Here is a 21,979-nt window from a genome sequence, read left to right as displayed (position 1 = left end):
CAGTCCAAGTGATATGCTTGCAACCACGTGGTTGACTCACCACTAAGTCCAAGCAGCTGGATGGTTAGGGCACTGCCCTGCCTGGAGGCAGAGGCAGGAACCAGATGACCTCCTTACCCCATCATTCTAGGAATCAGGAGCTGATCTCCCACGTGAGCCAAGGCATGGATATCCTCACCACCCCACCCCACCCCCATATGTCAGCCCACTGGAACAACTTGAACAAATGTCATGGCCAGGTGGGACAGTGGCTGACTTCTGAAGAGGGGTGTGGCCATTACATGTCACTAGGCCTATCTTGGAGCATGATCTCTCATGAGGGTGACCGGAATCATCAGGAATGGCTGTTTACACACTTCCAAGTCAGTGCTAATGCTAGTGAAAGGCTTTTAAAGGTCTATTAACCATGCATACATGCACAAGCGTGTACTAGTTGCTGAAGGGGAATGAGAAATATGAGGCATAGTTGTGTTGTAAAAGGATTTATTAAGAACTCCTTTGTAAGACAATGTTACATAAAGGATACTGAGCAAATGAGACTTGAACTGCATCGTCTCAGAAAGGAAATTATGGTGTAAAGCCTAGGAATGGGGTAGGGAGAGACATGTTTACAGTATAGCCAATGTGCCAGTTCTTGGGAAGCCAACGGAAACTGGAATAGTTGTACAGAGTCATGCTGCACAGAGCCTTGCCTGTCCCTAAAAAATGCTGGCCTTGATCCTGAACACAGTGGAGCCCTGGATGAGGCTCTCTTAAGGTCACGGGCAATTTTTCCAGGAGTGGGGGATGGTAGAGAGAAGCATGTGTTCTCCCCAGTGCATTAAGGAGAAACCATGACAGATGAGTGGCAGTGGAGCACCAGGGAAGGCCACGCACTCTGAGATATCTGATGGTTAGAGTAACAGACAAGGTGGATTCTCTCTCTCTCTCTCTCTCTCCTTTTATCTGTATCTGTGTTTATATCTACATCTCTATGTCTACATAATATATAGAATTATCCACATATGTAATACACACATGCATACATCAGTTAAAGAGCCTAACATAGTGACAGTCATGTACGCACATACATTTCACAAGCTGTTGGTTCTCCTTGCCTGTTATGACCCAGGGATAGATATTATTGAGTCATGTCGGGTTCATCCCAGACTCTGGAGTAGTATTGTGGAGACTTCTGGAGGGAGGACTTTCTTCTCACAATTATCCAGGTCTAATTTGTCTTTATCTAATTAATTTGCTTATTTTTTTAGATATGTTGCCCTCCAGACATGGAAGGAACACCTGCTACATGCCACATTGACATTAGTCTTTATCTTACTCTCCTAAAAACGTTCCCCCAAATTCCTTCAAAGAACCTTGTGTCCATGTAGAAGCAAAGCAGCGACACTGGAGATTCCTACTGAATGAGTCCCAAGCCCTCCTGTTCTATAAGGTCTTCCCACCTCCTAGGCCTTGGGGCTTCCTCTCCGTGGGGCCTTCTCCCACATACACCCAGCCTGGAACCCTCTCGCTGTCTCTCCCCCTTCGTGCTTTCTCATCCACAGGCTCACCCTCCTCCGGCCTATAAGACAGATTCTCATCATCCCATGCAAAGTAGTGCAGCTTTTCTCTCTGTCTCCTCCTCAGGAGTATTGCTATATGAAAATGTATGAAAGACCTCAGTGGGAAAAAATGGTCATTTAAAAAGTCAGATGGAAAATAGCTGTGCTCTGAAAACAATCCATTCCCTTTTAATTATTGATGGATAGATAGTTCACATGTGAGTGTCCACTGTGCTTCCCTCCCATGATTCTACTGACCCTCATGACACCATTGAGAGTCATTTCTGTCTCCTGCTTCAACGTTGAGGAAACCAAAACTGAGAAAAGTTAGGTGATTTTCACAAGATCACATGGCTAATGACTGGCAGGACCAGGATTCTGTCCCAGGTGAATCTTACTCACTTCTAATCCAGGCTTTTCACTGTGATGGTGTGAACACGTAGGTACACGCACACGCAGGCACACACCCGTGCATACACACATGCATTTGCATACACGCATACACACAGGATCTGCCAGCATGGCAGGGACAGAAGCAGAGAGAGGTAGAGGTTTCTGTGGGTCTTCATTCAAAGCAGACACATCAGGGTGTTAAGACAGGAGGGGTTGGGAGGGGGGGGAGTTGCTAGACTCCAAGAAGGCTATGTGAGGAACAGGCATCTATAAGAATGAAGTGGCACTGTTGGTGGCAATGTCCTGGGCCTTGTGGGGAGACTGGGAGGTGAGTACAACACCAATTTTTACTCCCAATTACTGCCAGTCATCACAGGATCATGTGGATGGCAGGAGGCTGTCTTCTCCTGCCCAGGTCTTGTCTCGCAGGCTGGGGGCAGTACTCATAGTCAGAACAAAAGTCCTTGTGACTGGAGCCCTTCTGTGCACCCCTTTCCTGAGATTCTGTCGACCTGGAGCTTTCTTTGTACCAATAAGTATGCCTTGGGTCCTTGAGAAACACCTTTTATAGATAGATATTCAGATAAGAAAAGGAAGCTTAGCTGATGGGGCTACTAGGTTTGGGTCTATAGTTTAGTTGAGTTAAAGCTGGAAAGGACAGAGCCAGGAGAGGGAGCAGGATTCAGGGACAGTTGAGTTTAGAAATGGGTAAGTGTCTACCTATCTGCAGTTTTGTGAGACACCCAGGATGAGGGAAGGAAAACAATGGTGGCTCAGATATTCTACAAGAGTTTTCAAAAAAGGTGTTTACCTTGGAGACATCATGGTATCCTCAGGCATGATTTCAGGTGCAATTCTCAAAGTGAGAGAAGATTGGGTCATTTTGGGATGTGAATCCAGGGCCTAGGAATACATTTTAAAAGCTCCAGAATTGGATAAGCACCAAAGGTTTAATAATCTCTAGGCCATGGTATTGGTATAAGAGGTGGTTTTCAAAGAACATCAGAGTACCAGGCTCTGGTCTACCTGAGAAGGAGTGTTTAGCAAGCCAGCTAGGAAATCACCATGGCCCTTTCTGTTCTAATGAAGTGTCTAAAATAAGGAACTATTTAGGGTGTTGTTTTAACAGGATATTGTTTCTGTAAAACAAAAATCTATGTCGGTTAGTCCATGTATGTATGTATTTGAAATGAGGGAGAGAGAGAAAGAAATGGAGTTGGGGAGGGGAGGGGTAGAGAGAATATTAAGCAGGTCTACACCCAGCATGGAGCTGATGCAGGGCTCCATCTCACAACTCTAAAATCATGACATGAATTGAAATATAAAATCAGAGGCTTAATCAGCTGAGCCACCCAGGTGCCCCTATTTCAGTTCTAGTCTAGTCTCTATGGATAATTTGAGTATTTGGGTGACATAAATTAAAAAAACATTTTTTAAAAAGATTTTATTAATTTATTTATATGAGAGAGGGAGAAAGCACAGGAGCACAGGAGAGAGGGAGGGGAAGAAGGAGTAGACATCCTGCTGAGCAGGGAGCCTGACCTGGGGCTGGATCCCAGGACCTTCAGATCATGACGTGAGCTGAAGTCAGATGTTTAACGGATTGAGCCATCCAGGTGACTCCTAAAATCTATTTTTCTTTTTCGTTAACAGTTTTTGGTCTCAAATCTCTAATTGGTAAACCAGATGATGATTCCTTCCTATTTTGAGTACTGTGAGAGTGGTTAGTTGGGTATTAGAAGTGACAAAAAAATCAGGGATTTGTTTTCTCTGACTAATCCTAAAGAGGTTAGTTAAATATAAAGAGTAAAATGATGCTGAGAACAGAAAGGGGCAGGAGGGCTCTATGTCCTCCTGTGTGTCTGACTCACTGTGTGACTCTCAGCTCTTGACCCTTCCAGCTGAGATATCCTGCCAGTAAAACCATTAGCAGTGCCAGCCCCCTCCCAAGTACCTTGCTCCCAAGTCCCCCCCCCATGTGTCCCCCAAAGTGCCCCCAGTTTCTTCCTGCTGCAGTGTCAGCTCTGGGGGGGTGGTGGCTGCTGTAGCTCCACCACAGGTGATGCGGGTCCCATTGCCACAAACACCAGAGCTTAGGCTTCTGCAGCCAGCCCTCTTCAGGGGGCTCAGGCTGGTGTGGAGGGGGCAGCAGTCAATTGTCTAGAGGCTGCTGCAGAAGTTGACCCTGAGACAAGAAGAGAAGACTTGCAAGCAACAAACCACTGAGAACATCATCTTTTTCCTCCTAGGCCTGCCTCAGAGTCTGAGAGGTCTCAGAGAACACTCTGAACATGCAAAGACAATATGGCCTCCCCGGGGTCTAGAAACCAGCCTTCTCCTGCATCCCTGTGCACTGGCCTTAGACTCTATGCCTATGTCAAAGCCCCAAGTAACTCCATGTCTTATCTTCTTACACAGTGCTGTCTGACTGATACAAAACAATAAACCAGGAATCTGCTCAGCATCTTATTCTGGAAGGACCATTTCCTTCTTGGTTTGCCATTGTATTCCTCTTCCTCATCTTCTACAGGCAGTGGCCTTGGAATCTCAGGGGCCAGAGGGGTACTCCTTCCTAAAATGTGAATGAATGGAGGTGTAGCATGAAAGACAAATGCTCCCCAATCTGCTACTGAATCATCTGGGCCCTGGAGCAAATTGTTGTGAATAAGTCTTTGGTGTCTTTTTGTAAACATAAATGTTGAGTTTCTGGTCACTTTCAGGGCCCCAACTCCACCCTCCATGTTTTCCTTCCTCTGTATCCTCATTCTGCTGCTTTTGAGCTACCCACCAAATATCCTTCCTCCTCCACCATACACATACACACACACACACACACACACACACACACACACAAAGAAAAAAATTGAATTATAAAACAAAAGAAGCTGAGTGAAGTAAGTCAGTCGGTGAAGGACAAACATATGTTCTCATTCATTTGGGGAATATAAATAATAGTGAAAGGGAATATAAGGGAAGGGAGAAGAAATGTGTGGGAAATATCAGAAAGGGAGACAGAACGTAAAGACTGCTAACTCTGGGAAATGAACTAGGGGTGGTGGAAGGGGAGAAGGGCGGGGGGTGGGAGTGAATGGGTGACGGGCACCGGGGGTTATTCTGTATGTTAGTAAATTGAACACCAATAAAAAATAAATTAAAAAAAATAAAACAAAAGAAAAAATAGACATATTTTGAAAATACACGTTCCCTACTCACTACTTCTGTAATCCATTTAGGTACAGACACATTTGGGAGTAAAAATTGGTGTTGTACTCACCCTCCAGCAACTCTGCCTCCATTAAATCCTCTATGCCTTTTTCCTCCGAGCACATTCCCTGTGCCACATTTATGAACTTGTCACTTTACTTCTGAGAAGCAGGGACTCTCTACAGAATAATGCACATGCTTCTTAAGTCCTACATTTAAGAGCTAAAAGACAGTGTTTCCAACTAACTTTCTAAGGTTTGCTCTTCATATAAGAAACCTTATACTCCTGACACACTGAACAATTCACTCTTATGTAGAGATAACTCAGACTTGTACATTTTGATGAGGGAAGTAGAAGTAGTTTACTGTCTGTAGCTCAGTATCCAGATAATTTTACATTGTCAATAAAGGGTAACTCCTAATGTTATTGTTAAAGTATTGGCACTGCTGTTACTGTTACTACTACCACTATCACCATCACTACTACTGCTGCCATCACTATTCTTAGCAGCATTATTTCCTTCATCTGGAGTCCAATTCCATTTCTGCCACCTGGAAATTTTGCAACTCTATCCCCCCTGCAAGGCCCACCCCAAATATCCTCCTGTAAAGTCTTCTTGGGTCAGCTAAGCATTTCCTCATGCAGGTGCAGGATAAATAGTCTGACTATAACCATCAGATTGAGCAAGTGTAGCTTATAGGATGCTATAAAAATAGAGCTTTTTAGTACTATGCTACTGTCTTTAAAATTTTATTCATTGGGGTGATCTTTTAATTCCTAAAGACCTGAAAAGGCCTACTGACTTTACAGTTCTTACCAAGTAAAGAAAAGCAATTTAATTTGTCATTTTGAAGCACAAACCCAGTTTCAGTTCAGAAATTAGAATATCCAAGGGCCCCTGGGTGGCTCAGCTGTTGAGTGTCTGCCTTCTGCTCAGGGCGTGATCCCGGAGTCCCGGGATTGAGTCCCACATCAGGCTACCTCCATGGAGCCTGCTTCTCCCTCTGCCTGTGTCTCTGCCTCTCTTTCTGTATCTCATAAATAAATAAATACAATATTTTTAAAAAGAAATTAGAATATCCAGTGTGAGAAAGAATATAAATGCCAGACTGGATGTAATGACACATTTGTTAGTCCTGTGGACTTGCTGACCACAGCAGAGAAAGATCCTCCCCATTTCCTGTCTGACATTTGTTGTTTCCTCTAGTCTTCCAAAAGCACTGCTGACCACTGCATGGCCACTGAGGTAAAGGGCACAGTCTCACATGGGGGTGCAGTTTTCTCCTGATATTGGATGTAACTAGTTAGCAGATTCAAGTCTCTGACTTCTCCTCTCATGGGCATTTTAGTGTCTTCCCTTTATCTAGGATGTGAGTGATGCCTCTCCTGTAGTAGATCTCACCAAGGGCACACCTAGTTCCAGAATATTCTCTTAGACAAGGGATGAAGTGGCTGACTAGTTGTTCTTTCCACTGTGTTGGATGTTTGGTCACAGAAAGCTGTAGTACATCATTTAACCCACACCTGCAGAGGAAACTGCTTAGGTGACACAGCTGGTCTCATTTCCTCACCATTTTCTGTGCAAGACTTGGGTCCTGCTTTCTATCCCCCAAGTAAGGGAGACATCTAGCTGGTTCCTCCCTGAGGAAGAATTAAGAGAACAGGGTCCTGAGGTCCTAATCCTAGGAAATTCCTTATTCCTTTTGTCTCCCAGTACTCAGATTATCTTCCCCACCCATCACAGGTCCCAGACAAAGTACTTAAGCTCTCTGCCTGTGACTTTCACACAATTAAACCCAAACCTTGAGATTGGTGCAAATCAGATAACTGCATATAATAGAATTCATACAAGGATTTAAAATTGATAAAGCAGGTGCCAATCAAAAAATAAAAGATGGTTGTTCAATATCCAGAGCTAGGGGATTTGCTTAATTGAGAACAAAATATAAATCCTCATTTAGCATCATATGCCAAGATGAGTTCCATGGGACTAGTTAAATATTTGGGGGGAAAATTAAGTAATAAAGGGAAAAGTATCTATAGCCAAATGTTTATTTTATTTCAGGGTAGAAAAAAATATTCTTGGGATAAACACAATTAAAGAAATTATAAAGAAAAGTATATATAAATACATACATATGAAATAAGATATTTTTGTAAGACAAACAAAATACGAAAGCAATTTTTTGAAATTTTAACATATGTGGAGTATGAGGAACTAATATTATATATGTATGTATAAAATTTTACTTGTATATAATTTTTTAAATAAAATATTTGTTACAGATAATGCTAAATATAACAGCATAATGAACAATGTGTATATATCCTCCAATAAAATTAAAAAATAAAACATAAAGATAACCAAGGGCAGCCTGGGTGGCTCAGCGGTTTAGTGCCTGCCTTCGGCCTAGGGCGTGATCCTAGAGACCTGGAATCGAGTCCCATGTTGGGCTCTCTGCATGGGAGCCCTCCGCCTTGCCTGTGTCTCTACCTCTCTTTCTCTCTGTGTCTCTCATGAATAAATAAATAAAGTCTTAAAAAAAAGAAAACTAAAATCATCCTCTTGTATATCTCTTCTACCCAGAGATGCTCACTATTCTGTGTTTTTAATTCTTCCTTCCTGTATTTATTTATCTTTAACTTATAATTTATTTATAATTAAGTTTAAAAAGGATAACTTTCACTTAAATATAATTTATTTGTGTTTAACTAAACTATACTTTATTTATAGTTTATTTTAGGCATTGATTAAAACATATTCTTTACTTTCTAAATGTGAAAACATATCCCATATCTTTGTTACACATCTATATCGATATAGCTGACTCTATCAAATTTCATTTATTTTCCCTATTATATAATATTCTAATGTAACAGTACTCACACTTCACTTATGCATTCACCTGAAGTTGGGTATTTACCTGGCTTCTGGTTTGTGCTCTGTAAATAATCCTATTTTTTGAACATTCTCACACATGCTTGTTTTTTTTTTTTTTTTTTTTTTGTATTCAGTGTGTATAATTAGGAGTGGAATTGGTGGGTTTTCAGCCTGAATAGATATTACCAAATTGCTCTTTGAGGTCGTGCAGATGCATATTCTCATCAGAGGTTATGGGAATTTCTGTCTTTCCACACTGGTGCCAATAATAAATACTGCTGATTTTAGATTCTTGCTAATTTGATGGATGTAGAATTGTGTACCATTGTGGCTTTTTCTTGCTTATCTCTGATTCCTCTCAAATTTGGAAAGTTTTTTCATAATTACTGGTTATTTATTTTTTCCCTCCTGGGAATCAACCTTTGTGTCTTGCTCATGTTTTTCTTTTCTTTCTTCTTATTGGTTTGTAAGGTTCTTTACATACTAATTTGTTGTCAATTTTATGTGTTGCACATATCTTCTTATAATCTGTATTTTAGATTTTCACTCTTTCTGACATTATTTAATAAAAGAAGATTTGATTTTTGTATAACCAAGTATTATTTTTTTCTGCTTATATTGTATTTGTCTCTGACATGCACTTGTTTGTATTATTTAGGAAACCCTTTCCAAAAGTTTATAAAGTTATTCTATAAAATAATTTTTGAATTTTTTCAAAAATGTTTAATGTTTTGTTTTCCACCTTAGGTCTTCCATTTATGGAATCTGACTTTTGCATATATGGTGTGAGGAGCATGGAATTAATTTATTGCCCAGATGGATAAACAGTTGGCACAGCACCATTTTTTGAATTGCTTATCCTTACCCCACAATTCTGTAATCCTGCCTGTGACATGGTTCAAGTATTATTATATGTGTAAGTTAATTTTTAGTCACAAACCCTGTGATATCATTCTTTCACCAATAGCCCACAGTCTGCATTTCAACTGCTTTGTATTGCTTGTTATTTTGTGAAGCAAGTTCTCATGTTTTGTTCTCCTTCATGGGTATGTTGTCTATTCTTGGCCTTTTGGTGTTTTATGTTAGTCATAGAATCAGTTCATGAAGTTTCTTTAAAATCCGTATGGTTATTTTATTGGAATTACAAGGAATCCATAGATTGAGTTGGAGAGACTGACATCTTTAAGACAATGTCACCTTTAATTCATGGCATCTCTTTCCATTTGCTGTGGCAGCTTTAATGTCTTTCAATAGAGTTTTCCAATTTTCCCTACCTACACATCTTTTGAACATCTGTTCTTAGATATATCATGTTTTTGTTGTTATTATAGTTTTACTTTTAAATTATATTTCTAATTGTCATGGTATAATGTATGTGTTCTATAATATAACAGCTTCAGTTAAGAAATACTTTTCATGAATAAGTATAGAACCACAAAATAATTTCAATCACTATATATTTCTTTGCATGCTCATATTACAATCTATTATAGGTATTGAGGTTTTTCCAAATTCTCATATTATAAATATAATAGTTAACATCCTTGAGTATTGAGATATTCACATTTTTGTAATAATATCCACATTTTGTGATAATATTCACATTTTTGAGATAATAAAAGCCCTAAAATTGAAATTGCCTGGCCAAAATGTATGTACATTCTATGTTTTGATCATCTGCCTTTGACCCACATCAGGCTCCTTGCAGGGAGCCTGCTTCTCCCTCAGCCTATGTTTCTGCTTCTCTCTCTCACTGTCTGTCATGAATAAATAAATAAATAAATAAATAAATAAATAAATAAATAAATCTTTTAAGAAATATTATCTGAATGAATGGACCAATAATTTGCCCTTAAGAAAGGTAAAAGATAACCCCTAACACCTATTTGCATTCTATCCACATCACCTTTTTCCTCTCACATCTACAATCAGTTTATAAAACTTTTAAATCTTTGCCTATTTGATATGAATGCATGTATTTGATAGGAGAAATGTCTTTTTCCCTAGTTTTTCCCAATATTTATGGGTCATATATAAATGTAGCATTTTGTATTGCCTATTTATCACTTTGGTCTGTTATTTACATTGAGATTTTCTCCTTATTTATTTGTAAAACATAGTTGTGTATCAACTATTTTAATCTATTCACAGAAATGTATTGTAATTTTATTCTCAAGTTGTCATTTCCCTTTTAAATCTGTTTACTTGTTGCTCTTTTCCAAATAAAACTATTCAGGTTTTATTTGGAAGTGGATAAACATCAGATTTTCCTTTTATATCATGGTTTTAAGGGTCACCAGGCATAAGAAATAATCAACTACCTTTACTACTTTAAGATTATTGTTTAATAATGTGTATTACAAAAAGAATTAGATGGGTGAAAAAATAATTCATGAGTGTACTTGGTGCTGGTTCAGGAGCGTACAAGTAAAATAAGGCAGTATGAAGCTCAAGGTGATTCTAGAAGAATTGAACACTTTTAATAATTTATTAAGCAGCTACTGGATTATAGATAGTCAAAATAAATTAGAAAATAAATGGTCACAGTTATTTCTATAATTTCTAATCTGAAACATAATGCATTATTTTAAACTTATCTTCTATTTCCACTGTAGATCTCACACTCAATCCCTGATAAGAGAAGACCTAAATGTCAATCATCTGCTTAATAAATTTTTCTCTTATTAAACTGAATATCAGTCATTGACATCACATAGTCAAGGAAAATAGATAAGTCCTTATGAAGTTCCAAACAAACTGTCAACTTCTCACCCAGATCTTAATCAGACTGATGGATGATTTGGGTATCACATCACTAGAGGCGTGAGCTATATGAACCCTCAATTACCTTAAGAATCAGTACTCAGCTCCTGAGTAAGACTTAACTATGTGAGCCAGGGAACTGACATCCTGACTGCTCCCTTATATGTAAGCCTTTTAACAATGTGAGCAGGAAGACAAGAGTCACTTCTAAGGCAACATAGGGCCAGACTTCTGCAGGGTGAGGTATTCACCACATGTGCCTGCATGTTCCAGGTCTTATGCTGATGGCCTAAGTCATATGGAAAAACTATCTGCAAACTCTGAAGTCTTATGCAAATGTTGGCTTTGCACCTGACAAAAAAAGAAAAAATAAATTGATCACCACAGCATGCATATAGAAGGTGATTAAGGAAAATGATGATAATGTTTTTTGGTGTGCATAAAATGTGCAAAGCAAAGTTCTATGAGCTTCATGTGTTTTATCTCATTTAATACTTCTAGAAAACTCATGAAATAGAGGTTATTAAAGTCACCGTTTCATAGATGAGGAGACTGCGACATAGAGGTTAAAAGATTTGCCCTAAGTTATATAAATAGCATCAGAGCTGGAATTTATACCCCAGATGTCTGACTCCAGAGCCCCAAACCCAACTCCTAAATTTTTCCAAGCTCAAGTTGATTCGAAGAGGTAAAGTGATTTTTAGGGATGCTTGGGTGGCTCAGTGGTTGAGCACCTGCCTTTGGCTCAGGGCATGATCCCATGGTCCCGAATTGAGTCCCAATATGTATCCACATTGGCTCCCTGTATGAAGGTGGTTCTCCTTCTGCCTATGTCTCTGCGTCTCTCATAAATAAATAAATAAATAAAATCTTTAAAAAAAGAAACATATACAGACATAGACACGTGTGTATGCATGCACACGTATACTCACTCCCAATGGCAAAGTGACTGGAACGCATATGAGAAATCTTGGAAGCATCTGTTTTCATTGTTCAATCCAAGAGCCTAGAGCTAATGAATTAACACTGCAGGAGGGAGAAGGGGAAGGTTTGGGGGACCAAGCTCCAGGAGAGAGTGTGAGAAGCAGAAATCACTAAGGATAATAAGGTGACAGATGATGGCAGGAATTTACCCCCTGCCCCATTTCTAAGCAGTCTTAATCCTTGCTGAGAACAGCTGCCCTGGGCCCCATGGAAGAGGCAGGGAGATGCCAGTCACCACCTGTCATAAGACCATGTGGGTGGTGGGAGGCGGTGTCCTTATGCCCAGGTCCTGTCTCACAGGCTGGGGGCAGAGCCCAAGGCCAGGATAAAAGGGCTTTGGGTCAGAGCACCTCCATGCACTCTTCTTTCGAGGTGCTGATAACCTTGTACACCGGTAAGTGTCCCCCAGGACCAACAGTAGCACCTTCCACAGAGCGAGCTCAGATGACAGCAGGGGGCAAGCAGGACAGAGCCTTGGGAGCAGAGAAGATGGAGAGGAACAGAAAGACCAGAAATTCTGATGAAAGGGAATGAGCTATGAGACGAGAGACAGGAGACAGCAGGATGATTTGTGTATTGTCCTCTAAATAAAATCAATTCTGGTCTTTTAAAGTTACTCAGGTTTTTGGTAACTTAAACAATTCTTCCTTTCAGAAGGAAGAGGTTACTTTGGAGAAATCAACTGTGTCCCTTCCCCAAAGCTTCTATGGGAGTCACAGTGAGTCTCAAATAGTGGGACAGAGGAAGCATAAACCCAGACATGCATAGATAGGTCTTATCCCCAGCAGGTGTCACTAGCAGTTCAGAAGAGGTGTCTGGGCCTCTGCACCAGAAGACCCAAAGTTGCATAGTGAATAGTGAATAGAAATTCACGGTGCAAATGTGTGGAAAAGAAAAGAGGCTGTAGAGGGTACCTAGCATGACCCAGCTTGCCACAGTCAGGTCTGGCTTCACTTCTACCTTTATAGGATGATTTGGGTAACCTGTTTATATATATGTGTATATATGTATATATATATATATATGTAATATATATGTAATATATATATATATATACATGCCAAGGGTCATCATATGAACTGGTTAACCCAAATACATATATGTATGTATATATTATATGTAATTATGTGAGATGGTTACATATTATTTATATGATATTATATACAGTATATGATATATGAATATGTATGTATTGAAAAGCTAGCTGCAAAGTTCCTCCAAAAGGGAAATCTTATTTCTTGCTCAGTAAACAGCACTGTCACTAACCTGACTTCTAGGGGGGGACATGTTCAGAATTTGGAATGGCGCAGAGCATGGACTCAAGTCACACTTTATGAATGCACATTTTGCCTCCTCTATTTGAAGGATACTGACTTTGGGTAACTTTGTTGATACGGCTGTCCTCTGTGTCTTGCTTTGTTCAGAGAAGGTCACCATATCTGTTTTATGAAAAACTCCTAAGGTTCAAATGAGATAATGTGAAAGCAATTGACACGTTATTTTAGAGATAGTTTTCCTATAATTTATCTTGAATAGGCTATAAAAATGTAGGGAAAATAAATGATGGTTAAACAACAAAGGAGACTTGTGTATCCTGGATCTGACTCACTGTGTGACTCTCCCTCAGGTCCTGACCCTGCCCACTGAGATGTCCTGCCAGCAGAACCAGCAGCAGTGCCAGCCCCCTCCCAAGTGCCCCGCCCCCAAGTGCCCCCCCAAGTGTCCCCCAAAGTGCCCCCCAGTCTCTTCCTGCTGCAGTGTCAGCTCTGGGGGCTGCTGTGGCTCCAGCTCTGGGGGTGGCGGCTGCTGTGGCTCCAGCTCCGGGGGTGGAGGCTGCTGCCTGAGCCACCACAGGCGACACAGGTCCCACCGCCACAGACACCAGAGCTCAGGCTGCTGCAGCCAGCCCTCAGGGGGCTCGGGCTGCTGTGGAGGGGGCAGCAGTCAGTCGTCTGGAGGCTGCTGCTGAAGTGGACTCTGAGCCAAGAAGAAGATACTTGGGGATAGCCAGTGGCCAAACCCTTCCTTTGGTCCTGCTCCTCCTGGGCCTGCCCAAGGGATTAAGTTGTCTCAGTGAAGGTTCTGAGCTCTGGGCTGGCGGGTTCCTCTGCTCTGGGATTCAGAAGGCTAATCCTCTCCCATATTCCCCCTGCTGACCTCTGACACCAGTTGTTATCTGACCTGGGATCCCCAAACCACAGACTCTCCCAGCTACTCTCCTTGCTGTCTGCTCCTAAAGTGAAACAATAAAACAAGAAATCGGCTCACCATCCTGTTCCAACTTGTTCCTAGCCTACTTGTGTCCCAGTATTTTCTTCCGTTGCTATCCATTCTCTTGCTTCCTGGAGTTCTTGGAAATCAAATGTGTGCTAGTCATATGGTTGGTGATGGGACAAGGTGAGAGAAAATGGCTATGCCATGACTTCTCAGACAAATCCTATGTAGCTCTGCTGGAACTTGGACTTTCCCTGGGGTCCAGCCAAGTCACCAGGGCAATGCATATTCCATCCCTTCATTGGTCTCCTCCTCTTTCTCCTTTGTGACACTGTCACAACTCACCCTCAAATTTCTCCTTCAGCTAAAAAATTTGTTTAGAAAATTATTCGTGAATTTTCTACAAATAGCCCAGGAATCTTGGTTAATTCTAACTAAAAACATCCATATAGCATAAAACAAAGATTGTAAAAATTAAAAATCAGGCATTTTTCGGCATTCCAAAAAAGGAATCAGGGAATTAAAAAAAAAAATCAGTCACTTCTTCCTTTTCTCTACCTGAGCCCTAAGGTTAGTTTCTCCGGTCAAATATTTCATCTTTATGTCTTATTAAAAAAAATCTTGATTTTTTTAATCAAAAATTTTTCCTATGCTGTACTTTTCATCCTTGTGTTTTATTTACTCTATAAATATGTTTGTACCTCTTAATCCCCTTTTCCTATTTTGCCTATCTCTCACTGCCCTCCTCTCTAGCAACCATTAGTTGTTCTCTGTATTTATGAGTCTATTTCTGTTTTTATTTGTTTTTTAGATTCTACACATTACTGAAATCATAAGGTATTCATCTTTCTCTGTCTCTTATTTCACATAGCATAACAGATCCATCCATTTTTTCGCAGATGGCAAGATTTCTTTTTTTTTTTTTTTAAGATTGATTTTTTTATTCATGACGGACACGGAGAGATTGAGAGGCAGAGACACAGGCAGAGGGAGAAGCAAGCTCCACACAGGGAGCCCGACACGGAACTCAATCCTGGCTCTCCAGGAACACACTCAGGGCTGAAGGCGGCGCTAAACGGCTGGGCCACCGGGGCTGCCCAGATTTCTTTTTTTTAAAGATGTATTTATTTGAGAGAGAGGGTGGTAGGGGCAAAGGGAGAGGGAGCAAGAGAATCTCAAGCAGACTCCACGCTGAGTGTGGAGCCTGACATGGGGTTCAGTTTCATGACCCTGAGATCATGAATTGAGCCAAAATCAAAAGTTGGATACTTCACTGATAGAGTCACTGAGGCACTGCAAGTTTTCATTTTTTAATACATACCTTGATAGTCTTTCTATGAACTGAATAAACAGCCAAAACCCTAAATTTATATTTTAATTCATGTAAAAACACAACTGTCTGGTGGAACAGACAGTAGAAACCCATCATGACTGCTGTGATTAATATGACCTCTAGATGCTCCTATGTCTTTAGTTAGTCATTCAAGATTCAAAGTCCCATGAAGAGTCATCCATATTGCTGATCCTCACCATGTCTGCTCCTTGGCTATTCAGGAAGCTAGAAGTCTGTATATTCCCTTGGTGTCAGTAACAGGAGAGCTCAAACATTACATGTATTGGGGCTCCCTTCCAGAAAGTCAACTATCATACCAACAAGTATGGAATTGGTTGTTGGCCAAAGTGACACAGGACCATTAGGTTTTCTTTTCTTTTTTTAAAGATTTTATTTATTTATTCATGAGAGATACACACACAGAGAAAGAGGCAGAGACACAGGCAGAGGGAGAAGCAGAGGGAGAAGCAGGCTCCATGCAGGGAGCCCGACGTGGGACTCGATCCCGGGTCTCCAGGATCACACCCTGGGCTGAAGGCAGCGCTAAACCGCTGAGCCACCTGGGCTGCCCACCATTAGGTTTTCTAAGGAGGAATTCTCAGACAAGAGGATCTTATATCTCCAAGAATGTGCTATTGTAGTTGGGATCAGGTCAAGGTTTTGCTCTTCTCTCTGACACCGGATGCCTTCTTAGGCCCAGTGCTATAAATACCTACTTCAGACTAATTTCCATGAAAGCAGAGGTTGTGCTTTCCCACAAGGGCATGAAGATTTTCTCACATATTTTCTTGTCAGAATTTTATATTTTTAGTCCCTCAGTTAGGTTTTGATCTGAGTTATTTCCTAACTGTTGTAGGTAGGGGACAACTTCATTCTTTAAATGTGGATATATTGTTTTCCCAGAACTATTTGTTGAAAAGATTATTGTTTCCTCAGGGAAATAAATGTCTTGACACATTGTCTAGAACCTACTGACCAAATATTGATGGGTTTATTTCTGAACTCTCAATTCTCTTTATTGATCAGATCCAATTAAGTCGAGGCCCCATTACACGGTTAGTTTCTGAGGGAGTCTGAAGTTGTTCTGAACCCAGGTGGGCTCTACTTAGCCCTCACTTTCCTTGGTTCTCTCTGGTAAACTAGCTGACAGGTGCTCTGGTTCAGTATATCATTGTCATGAATCAGCAGCCTCTTATTAGTTGCTTACCAATAGTATTTCCCTTATTTTCCAGAGTGTTTTTAGGTCTGAACTTCTGCAAACTCTGTCCTGAATAAAGACAGTTCCTTTGATGAGAACCTCAGAGTCCTCTCCTCTTTTGGCCTGTCCCTTCCTCTCATCACAATATTGAGCCATTGCTCTGGAGCTGGGGGTGGGGACATTTGTCTGGTTCTTTGGAGTGACTACCTTGCTGTATAAGCAGGCTGTTCACTGGGCTGACCACTTCTAGTCTTCTTATTTTTTTTATTTGAGTTCAATTTGCCAACATATAGCATAACACCAGTGCTCATCCCATCATGCCCCCCTCAGTGCCCATCACCCAGTCACCCCATCCCCCTGCCCACCACCCTTCCACTCCTCTTGTTGGATTCCCAGAGTTAGGTGTCTCTCATGTTCTGTCTACCTTTCTGATATTTCTCACTCATTTTATCTCCTTTCCCCTTTACTCCCTTTCATTACCTTTTATATTCCCTGAATGAATGAGACCATATAATGTTTGTCCTTTTCTGATTGACTTACTTCATTCAGCATAAGACCCTCCAGTTCCATCCACGTTGAAGCAAATGGTGGGGATTTGTCAGTTCTAATGGTGAGTAATATTCCACTGTATACATAGACCACATCTTCTTTATCCATTCATCTTTCGATGGACACTGAGGCTCCTTCCACAGTTTGGCTATTGTGGACATTGCTGCTAGAAACATCGGGGTGCAGGTGTCCCGGTGTTTCATTGCATCTGTATCTTTGAGGTAAATCCCCAGCAGTGCAATTGCTGGGTTGTAGGGTGGGTCTATTTTTAACTCTTTGAGGAACCTCCACACTGTTTTCCAGAGTGGCCGTACCAGTTCACATTCCCACCAACAGTGCAAGAGGAATGGTTCCCCTTTCTCCACATCTTCTCCAACATTTACTTTTCCCCATTCTCACTGGTGTGAGGTGGTATCTCATTGTGATTTTGATTTGTATTTCCCTGAGGCAAGTGATGCACAGCATTTTCTCATGTGTTTGTTGGCCATGTCTATGTCTTCATCTGGGAAATTTCTGTTCATGTCTTGTGCCCATTTCTTGATTGGATTGTTTGTTTCTTGGCTGTTGAGTTTAATAAATTCTTTATAAAAATTGGATACTATCCCTTTACCTGATATAGCATTTGCAAATATCTTCTCCCATTCTGTAGGTTGTCTTCTAGTTTTGTTGACTGTTTATTTGCTGTGCAAAATCTTTTTATCTTGAGTAAGTTCCAATAATTCATTTTTGCTTTTGTTTCCCTTGCCTTCATAGATATATCTTGCAAGAAGTTACCGTGGCCAAGTTCAAAAAGGGTGTTGCCTCTGTTCTCCTCTAGGATTTTGATGGAATCTTGTCTCACATTTAGATCTTTCATCCATTTTGAGTTTATCTTTGTGTATGGTGCAAGAGAGTGGTCTAGTTTCATTCTTCTGCATATGGATGTCCAATTTTCCCAGCACCATTTATTGAAGAGATTGTCGTTTTTCCAGTGGATATTCTTTCCTGCTTTGTCAAATATTAGTTGACCATAGAGTTCGGGGCCCATTTCTGGGTTCTCTGTTCTGTTCCATTGATCTATGTGACTGTTTTTGTGCCAGTACCACATTGTCTTGATGATCACAACCTTGTAGTACAACCTGAAATCTGGCATTGTGATGCCCCCACATCACAATGTGGTACAAGATGGTTTTTCTTTTTTAATATTTCCCTGGCTATTTGGGGTCTCTTCTGATCCCACACAAATCTTAAGATGATTTGTTCCAACTCTGAGGAAGAAAGTCCATGGTATTTTGATAGGAATTACATTAAATGTATAAATTGCCCTAGGTAGCATAGACATTTTCACAATATTAATTCTTCCAATCCATGAGCATGGAATATTTTTCCATCTCTTTGTGTCTTCCTCCATTTATTTCAAAAGTGTTCTGTAGTTTTTAGGGTATAGATCCTTTACCTCTTTGGTTAAATTTATTCCTAGGTATCTTATGCTTTTGAATCCAATTGAAAATGGGATAGACTCCTTAATTTCTGTTTCTTAAGTCTCATTGCTAGTGTACAAAAATGCGACTGATTTTGGGGCATTGATTTTGTATCCTGCCACGCTGCCAAATTGATGTATGAGTTCTAGCAATCTTAGGGTGGAGTCTTTTGGGTTTTCTATGTAGAGTATCATGTCATCTGCAAAGAGGGAGAATTTGACTTCTTCTTTGCCAATTTGAATGCCTTTTATTTCTTTTTGTTGCTTGACTGCTGAGGCTAGGACTTCTAGTACTATGTTGAATAGCAGTGGTGAGAGTGGACATCCTTGTCTTGTTCCTGATCTTAGGGGAAAGGCTCCCAGTGCTTCCCCATTGAGAATGATATTTGCTGTGGGCTTTTCGTAGATGGCTTTTAAGATGCTGAGCAATGTTCCCTCTATCCCTACACTCTGAAGAGTTTTGATCAGGAATGGATGCTGTATTTTGTCAAATGCTTTCTCTGCATATATTGAGAGGATTCTATGGTTCTTGTTTTTACTCTTGTTGATATGATCTACCACGTTGTTTGCTTTATAAATGTTGAACCAGCCTAGCACCCTGGGGATAAATCCCACTTGATCATGGTGAATAATCTTCTTCATGTACTGTTGGATCCTATTGGCTAGTATCTTGTTGAGAATTTTTGCATCTGTGTTCATCAGGGATATTGGTCTATAATTGTCCTTCTTGGTGGGGTCTTTGTCTGGTTTTGGAATTAAGGTGAAGCTGGCCTCATAGAATGAGTTTGGAAGTATTCTATCCCCTTCTATCTTTCCGAACAGCTTTAGTAGAATAGGTATGGTTTCTTCTTTCAACGTTTGATAGAATTCCCTTGGGAAGCCATCTGGCCCTGGACTTTTATGTCTTGGGAGGTTTTTGATGACTGCTTCAATTTCCTCCCTGGTTAGTGCCTATTCAGGTTTTCTATTTCTTCCTGTTACAGTTTTGGTATTTTGTGGTTTTCCAGAAATGCATCCATTTCTTCTAGATTGCCTAATTTATTGGCATTTAGCTGCTCATAATATGCTTTTAAAATCGTTTGTATTTCCTTGGTATTGGTAGTGATCTCTCCTTTTTAATTCGTGATTTTACTAATCTGAGTCTTATTTCTTTTTAATAAGGCTGGCTAATGGTTTATCTATGTTATTAATTCTTTCAAAGAATCAACGCCTGGTTTTGTTGATCTGTTCTACAGTTCTTCTGCTATTTCATTGAGTTCTTCTCAGATCTTTATTAACTCTCTCCTTCTGTTTGGTGTAGGTTTTATTTGCTGTTTTTCTCCAGTTCCTTTAGGTGCAAGGTTACCTTGTGTATTTGAGTATATTCCAGTTTTTTGAGGGATGCTTGTATTGCTATGTATTTCCATCTCAGGACTGCTTTTGCTGTATCCCAAAGATTTTGAATGGTTGTATCTTCATTCTCATTAGTTTCCATGAATCTTTTTAATTCTTCCTTAATTTCCTGGTTGACCCTTTCATCTTTTAACAGGATGGTCTTTAACCTCAAAGTGTTTGAGTTTCTTCCAAATTTCTTCTTGTGATTGAGGTCTAGTCTCAAAGCATTATGGTCTGAAAATATGCAGGAGAATCCCTATCTTTTGGTATTGGTTGAGACCTGATTTGTGACCCAGTATGTGGTCTATTCTGGAGAAAGTTCCATGTACACTTGAGAAGAATGTGTATTCAGTTGCATTTGGACGTAAAGTTCTGTAAATATCTGTGAAATCCATCTGGTCCAGTGTATCATTTAAACCTCTTGTTTCTTGGAGATGTTGTGCTTAGAATATCTGTCATTTGCAGAAAGTGCTGTGTTGATGTCTCCCTGTATAAGTGTATTATTATCTAAGTATGTCTTAACTTTGTTTATTAATTGATTGATATACTTGGCAGCTCCCACATTCAGGGCATAAATATTCATGGTTGTTAGGTCCTCTTGTTGGATAGATCCTTTAAGTATGATATAGTGTCCATCTTCATCTCTTACTACAGTCTTTGGGATAAACTTTAATTTATCTGACATGAGGATGGGTACCCCTGCTTTCTTCTGAGGACCATTTGAATGGTAAATGGTTCTCCAACCTTTTATTTTCAGGCTCTAGGTGTCCTTACATCTAAAATTAGTTTCTTGTAGACAGCATATAGATGGGTCTTGCTCTTTTATCCAGTCTGAAACCCTGAGTCTTTTGACGGAATCATTAAGCCCATTCCTGTTCAGAGTTACTATTGAAAGGTATGAATTTAGTGTCATCATGATACCTATTCAGTCTCTGTTTTTGTGGATTATTTCTTTGGGTGTCCTCTTTCTTTTATAGAGTCCCCCTTTATATTTCTTGCAGAGCTGGTTTGGTGGTCACATAATCTTTCAGTTTCTGCCTATCTTGGAAGCTCTTTATCTCTCCTTCTATTCTGAATGAGAGCTTTGCTGGATAAAGTATTCTTGGCTGCATGTTCTTCTCATTTAGGACCCTTTCTGGCCTGCCAGGTTTCTGTGGAGAGGTCTGCTGTTAATCTAACATTTCTCCCCATATAAGTTAGGGATCTCTTTTCTCTTGCTGCTTTAAGGATTTAAGGATTATCTTTCTCTTTGGAATTTGCAAGTTTTACTATTAAATGTTGAGGTATTGAACTTTTTTATTGATTTTGGGGGGGGTGGATTTCTCTATCTCCCAGTTCTGAATGCCTGTTTCACTCCTCAAGTTAGGGAAGTTCTCAGCTATGATTTGTCAAATACATTTTCTGGTCCTCTATTCCTTTCAGTGCCCTCTGGAACCCCAATTAAATGTAGATTTTTCCTTCTGAGGCTGTCATTTATTTCCTTAACCTTTCCTCATGGTCTTTTAATTGTTTTTCTCTTTTTTCCTCAGCTTCCTTCCTTGCCATCAACTTGTCTTCTATGTCACTCACTCGTTCTTCTACTTCATTAACCCTCGTCGTTAGGACCTCCAGTTTGGACTGCATCTCATTTAATTAAATTTTAATTTTGGCCTGATTATATCTAAATTCTGCAGTCATGAAGTCTCTTGATCCTTTATGCTTTTTTCCAGAGCTACCAGTAGTTTTATAATTGTGCTTCTGAGTTGGCTTTCTGACATCAAATTGTAATGCAAATTCTGTAATTCTGTGGCAGAGAGAACTGTTTCTGATTCTTTCTTTTGTGGTGAGTTCTTTCTAGTCATTTTGCTCAGTGCAGAGTGGCTAAAAAAGACTTGTACTGGAAAAAGGAAGAAAAGAAAAGAGAGAAAAAAAGAAAAAAACAAAAACAAAAACCCTAAAACAAACAAACAAAAAAACCAAGGAGCGGTATCCTCTTTTTCTATATGCTGTAAATCCTTCGACCGCCCCTGGAGCTTTCCATCACTGCTCGGCCAAGAACTTGCTCTTTCCATGTCCTTCCAGCTGGTCTTCTGGAGGAGGGGCCTG

General features: G+C 40.2%; 1 protein-coding gene across 1 annotated transcript; it reads left to right on the top strand.

Moving 5' to 3' along the window:
- The first annotated feature begins 12,141 nt into the window (after positions 1-12,141).
- On the top strand, positions 12,142-14,037 carry LOC144324589 (late cornified envelope protein 1B-like). Its single transcript, XM_077916019.1, has 3 exons — positions 12,142-12,161; positions 12,422-12,485; positions 13,395-14,037. The coding sequence occupies exons 2-3, from the start codon at positions 12,474-12,476 to the stop codon at positions 13,734-13,736; spliced, it is 354 nt and encodes a 117-aa protein (XP_077772145.1). The 5' UTR covers positions 12,142-12,161; positions 12,422-12,473; the 3' UTR covers positions 13,737-14,037.
- The last annotated feature ends 7,942 nt before the right edge of the window (positions 14,038-21,979 follow it).

Source organism: Canis aureus, chromosome 12 (genome assembly GCF_053574225.1).
Source record: "Canis aureus isolate CA01 chromosome 12, VMU_Caureus_v.1.0, whole genome shotgun sequence".
Lineage (NCBI taxonomy): Eukaryota > Metazoa > Chordata > Mammalia > Carnivora > Canidae > Canis > Canis aureus.
Note: the sequence above shows the minus strand (reverse complement) of the source record. Positions and strands in the feature narration are given on the sequence as shown.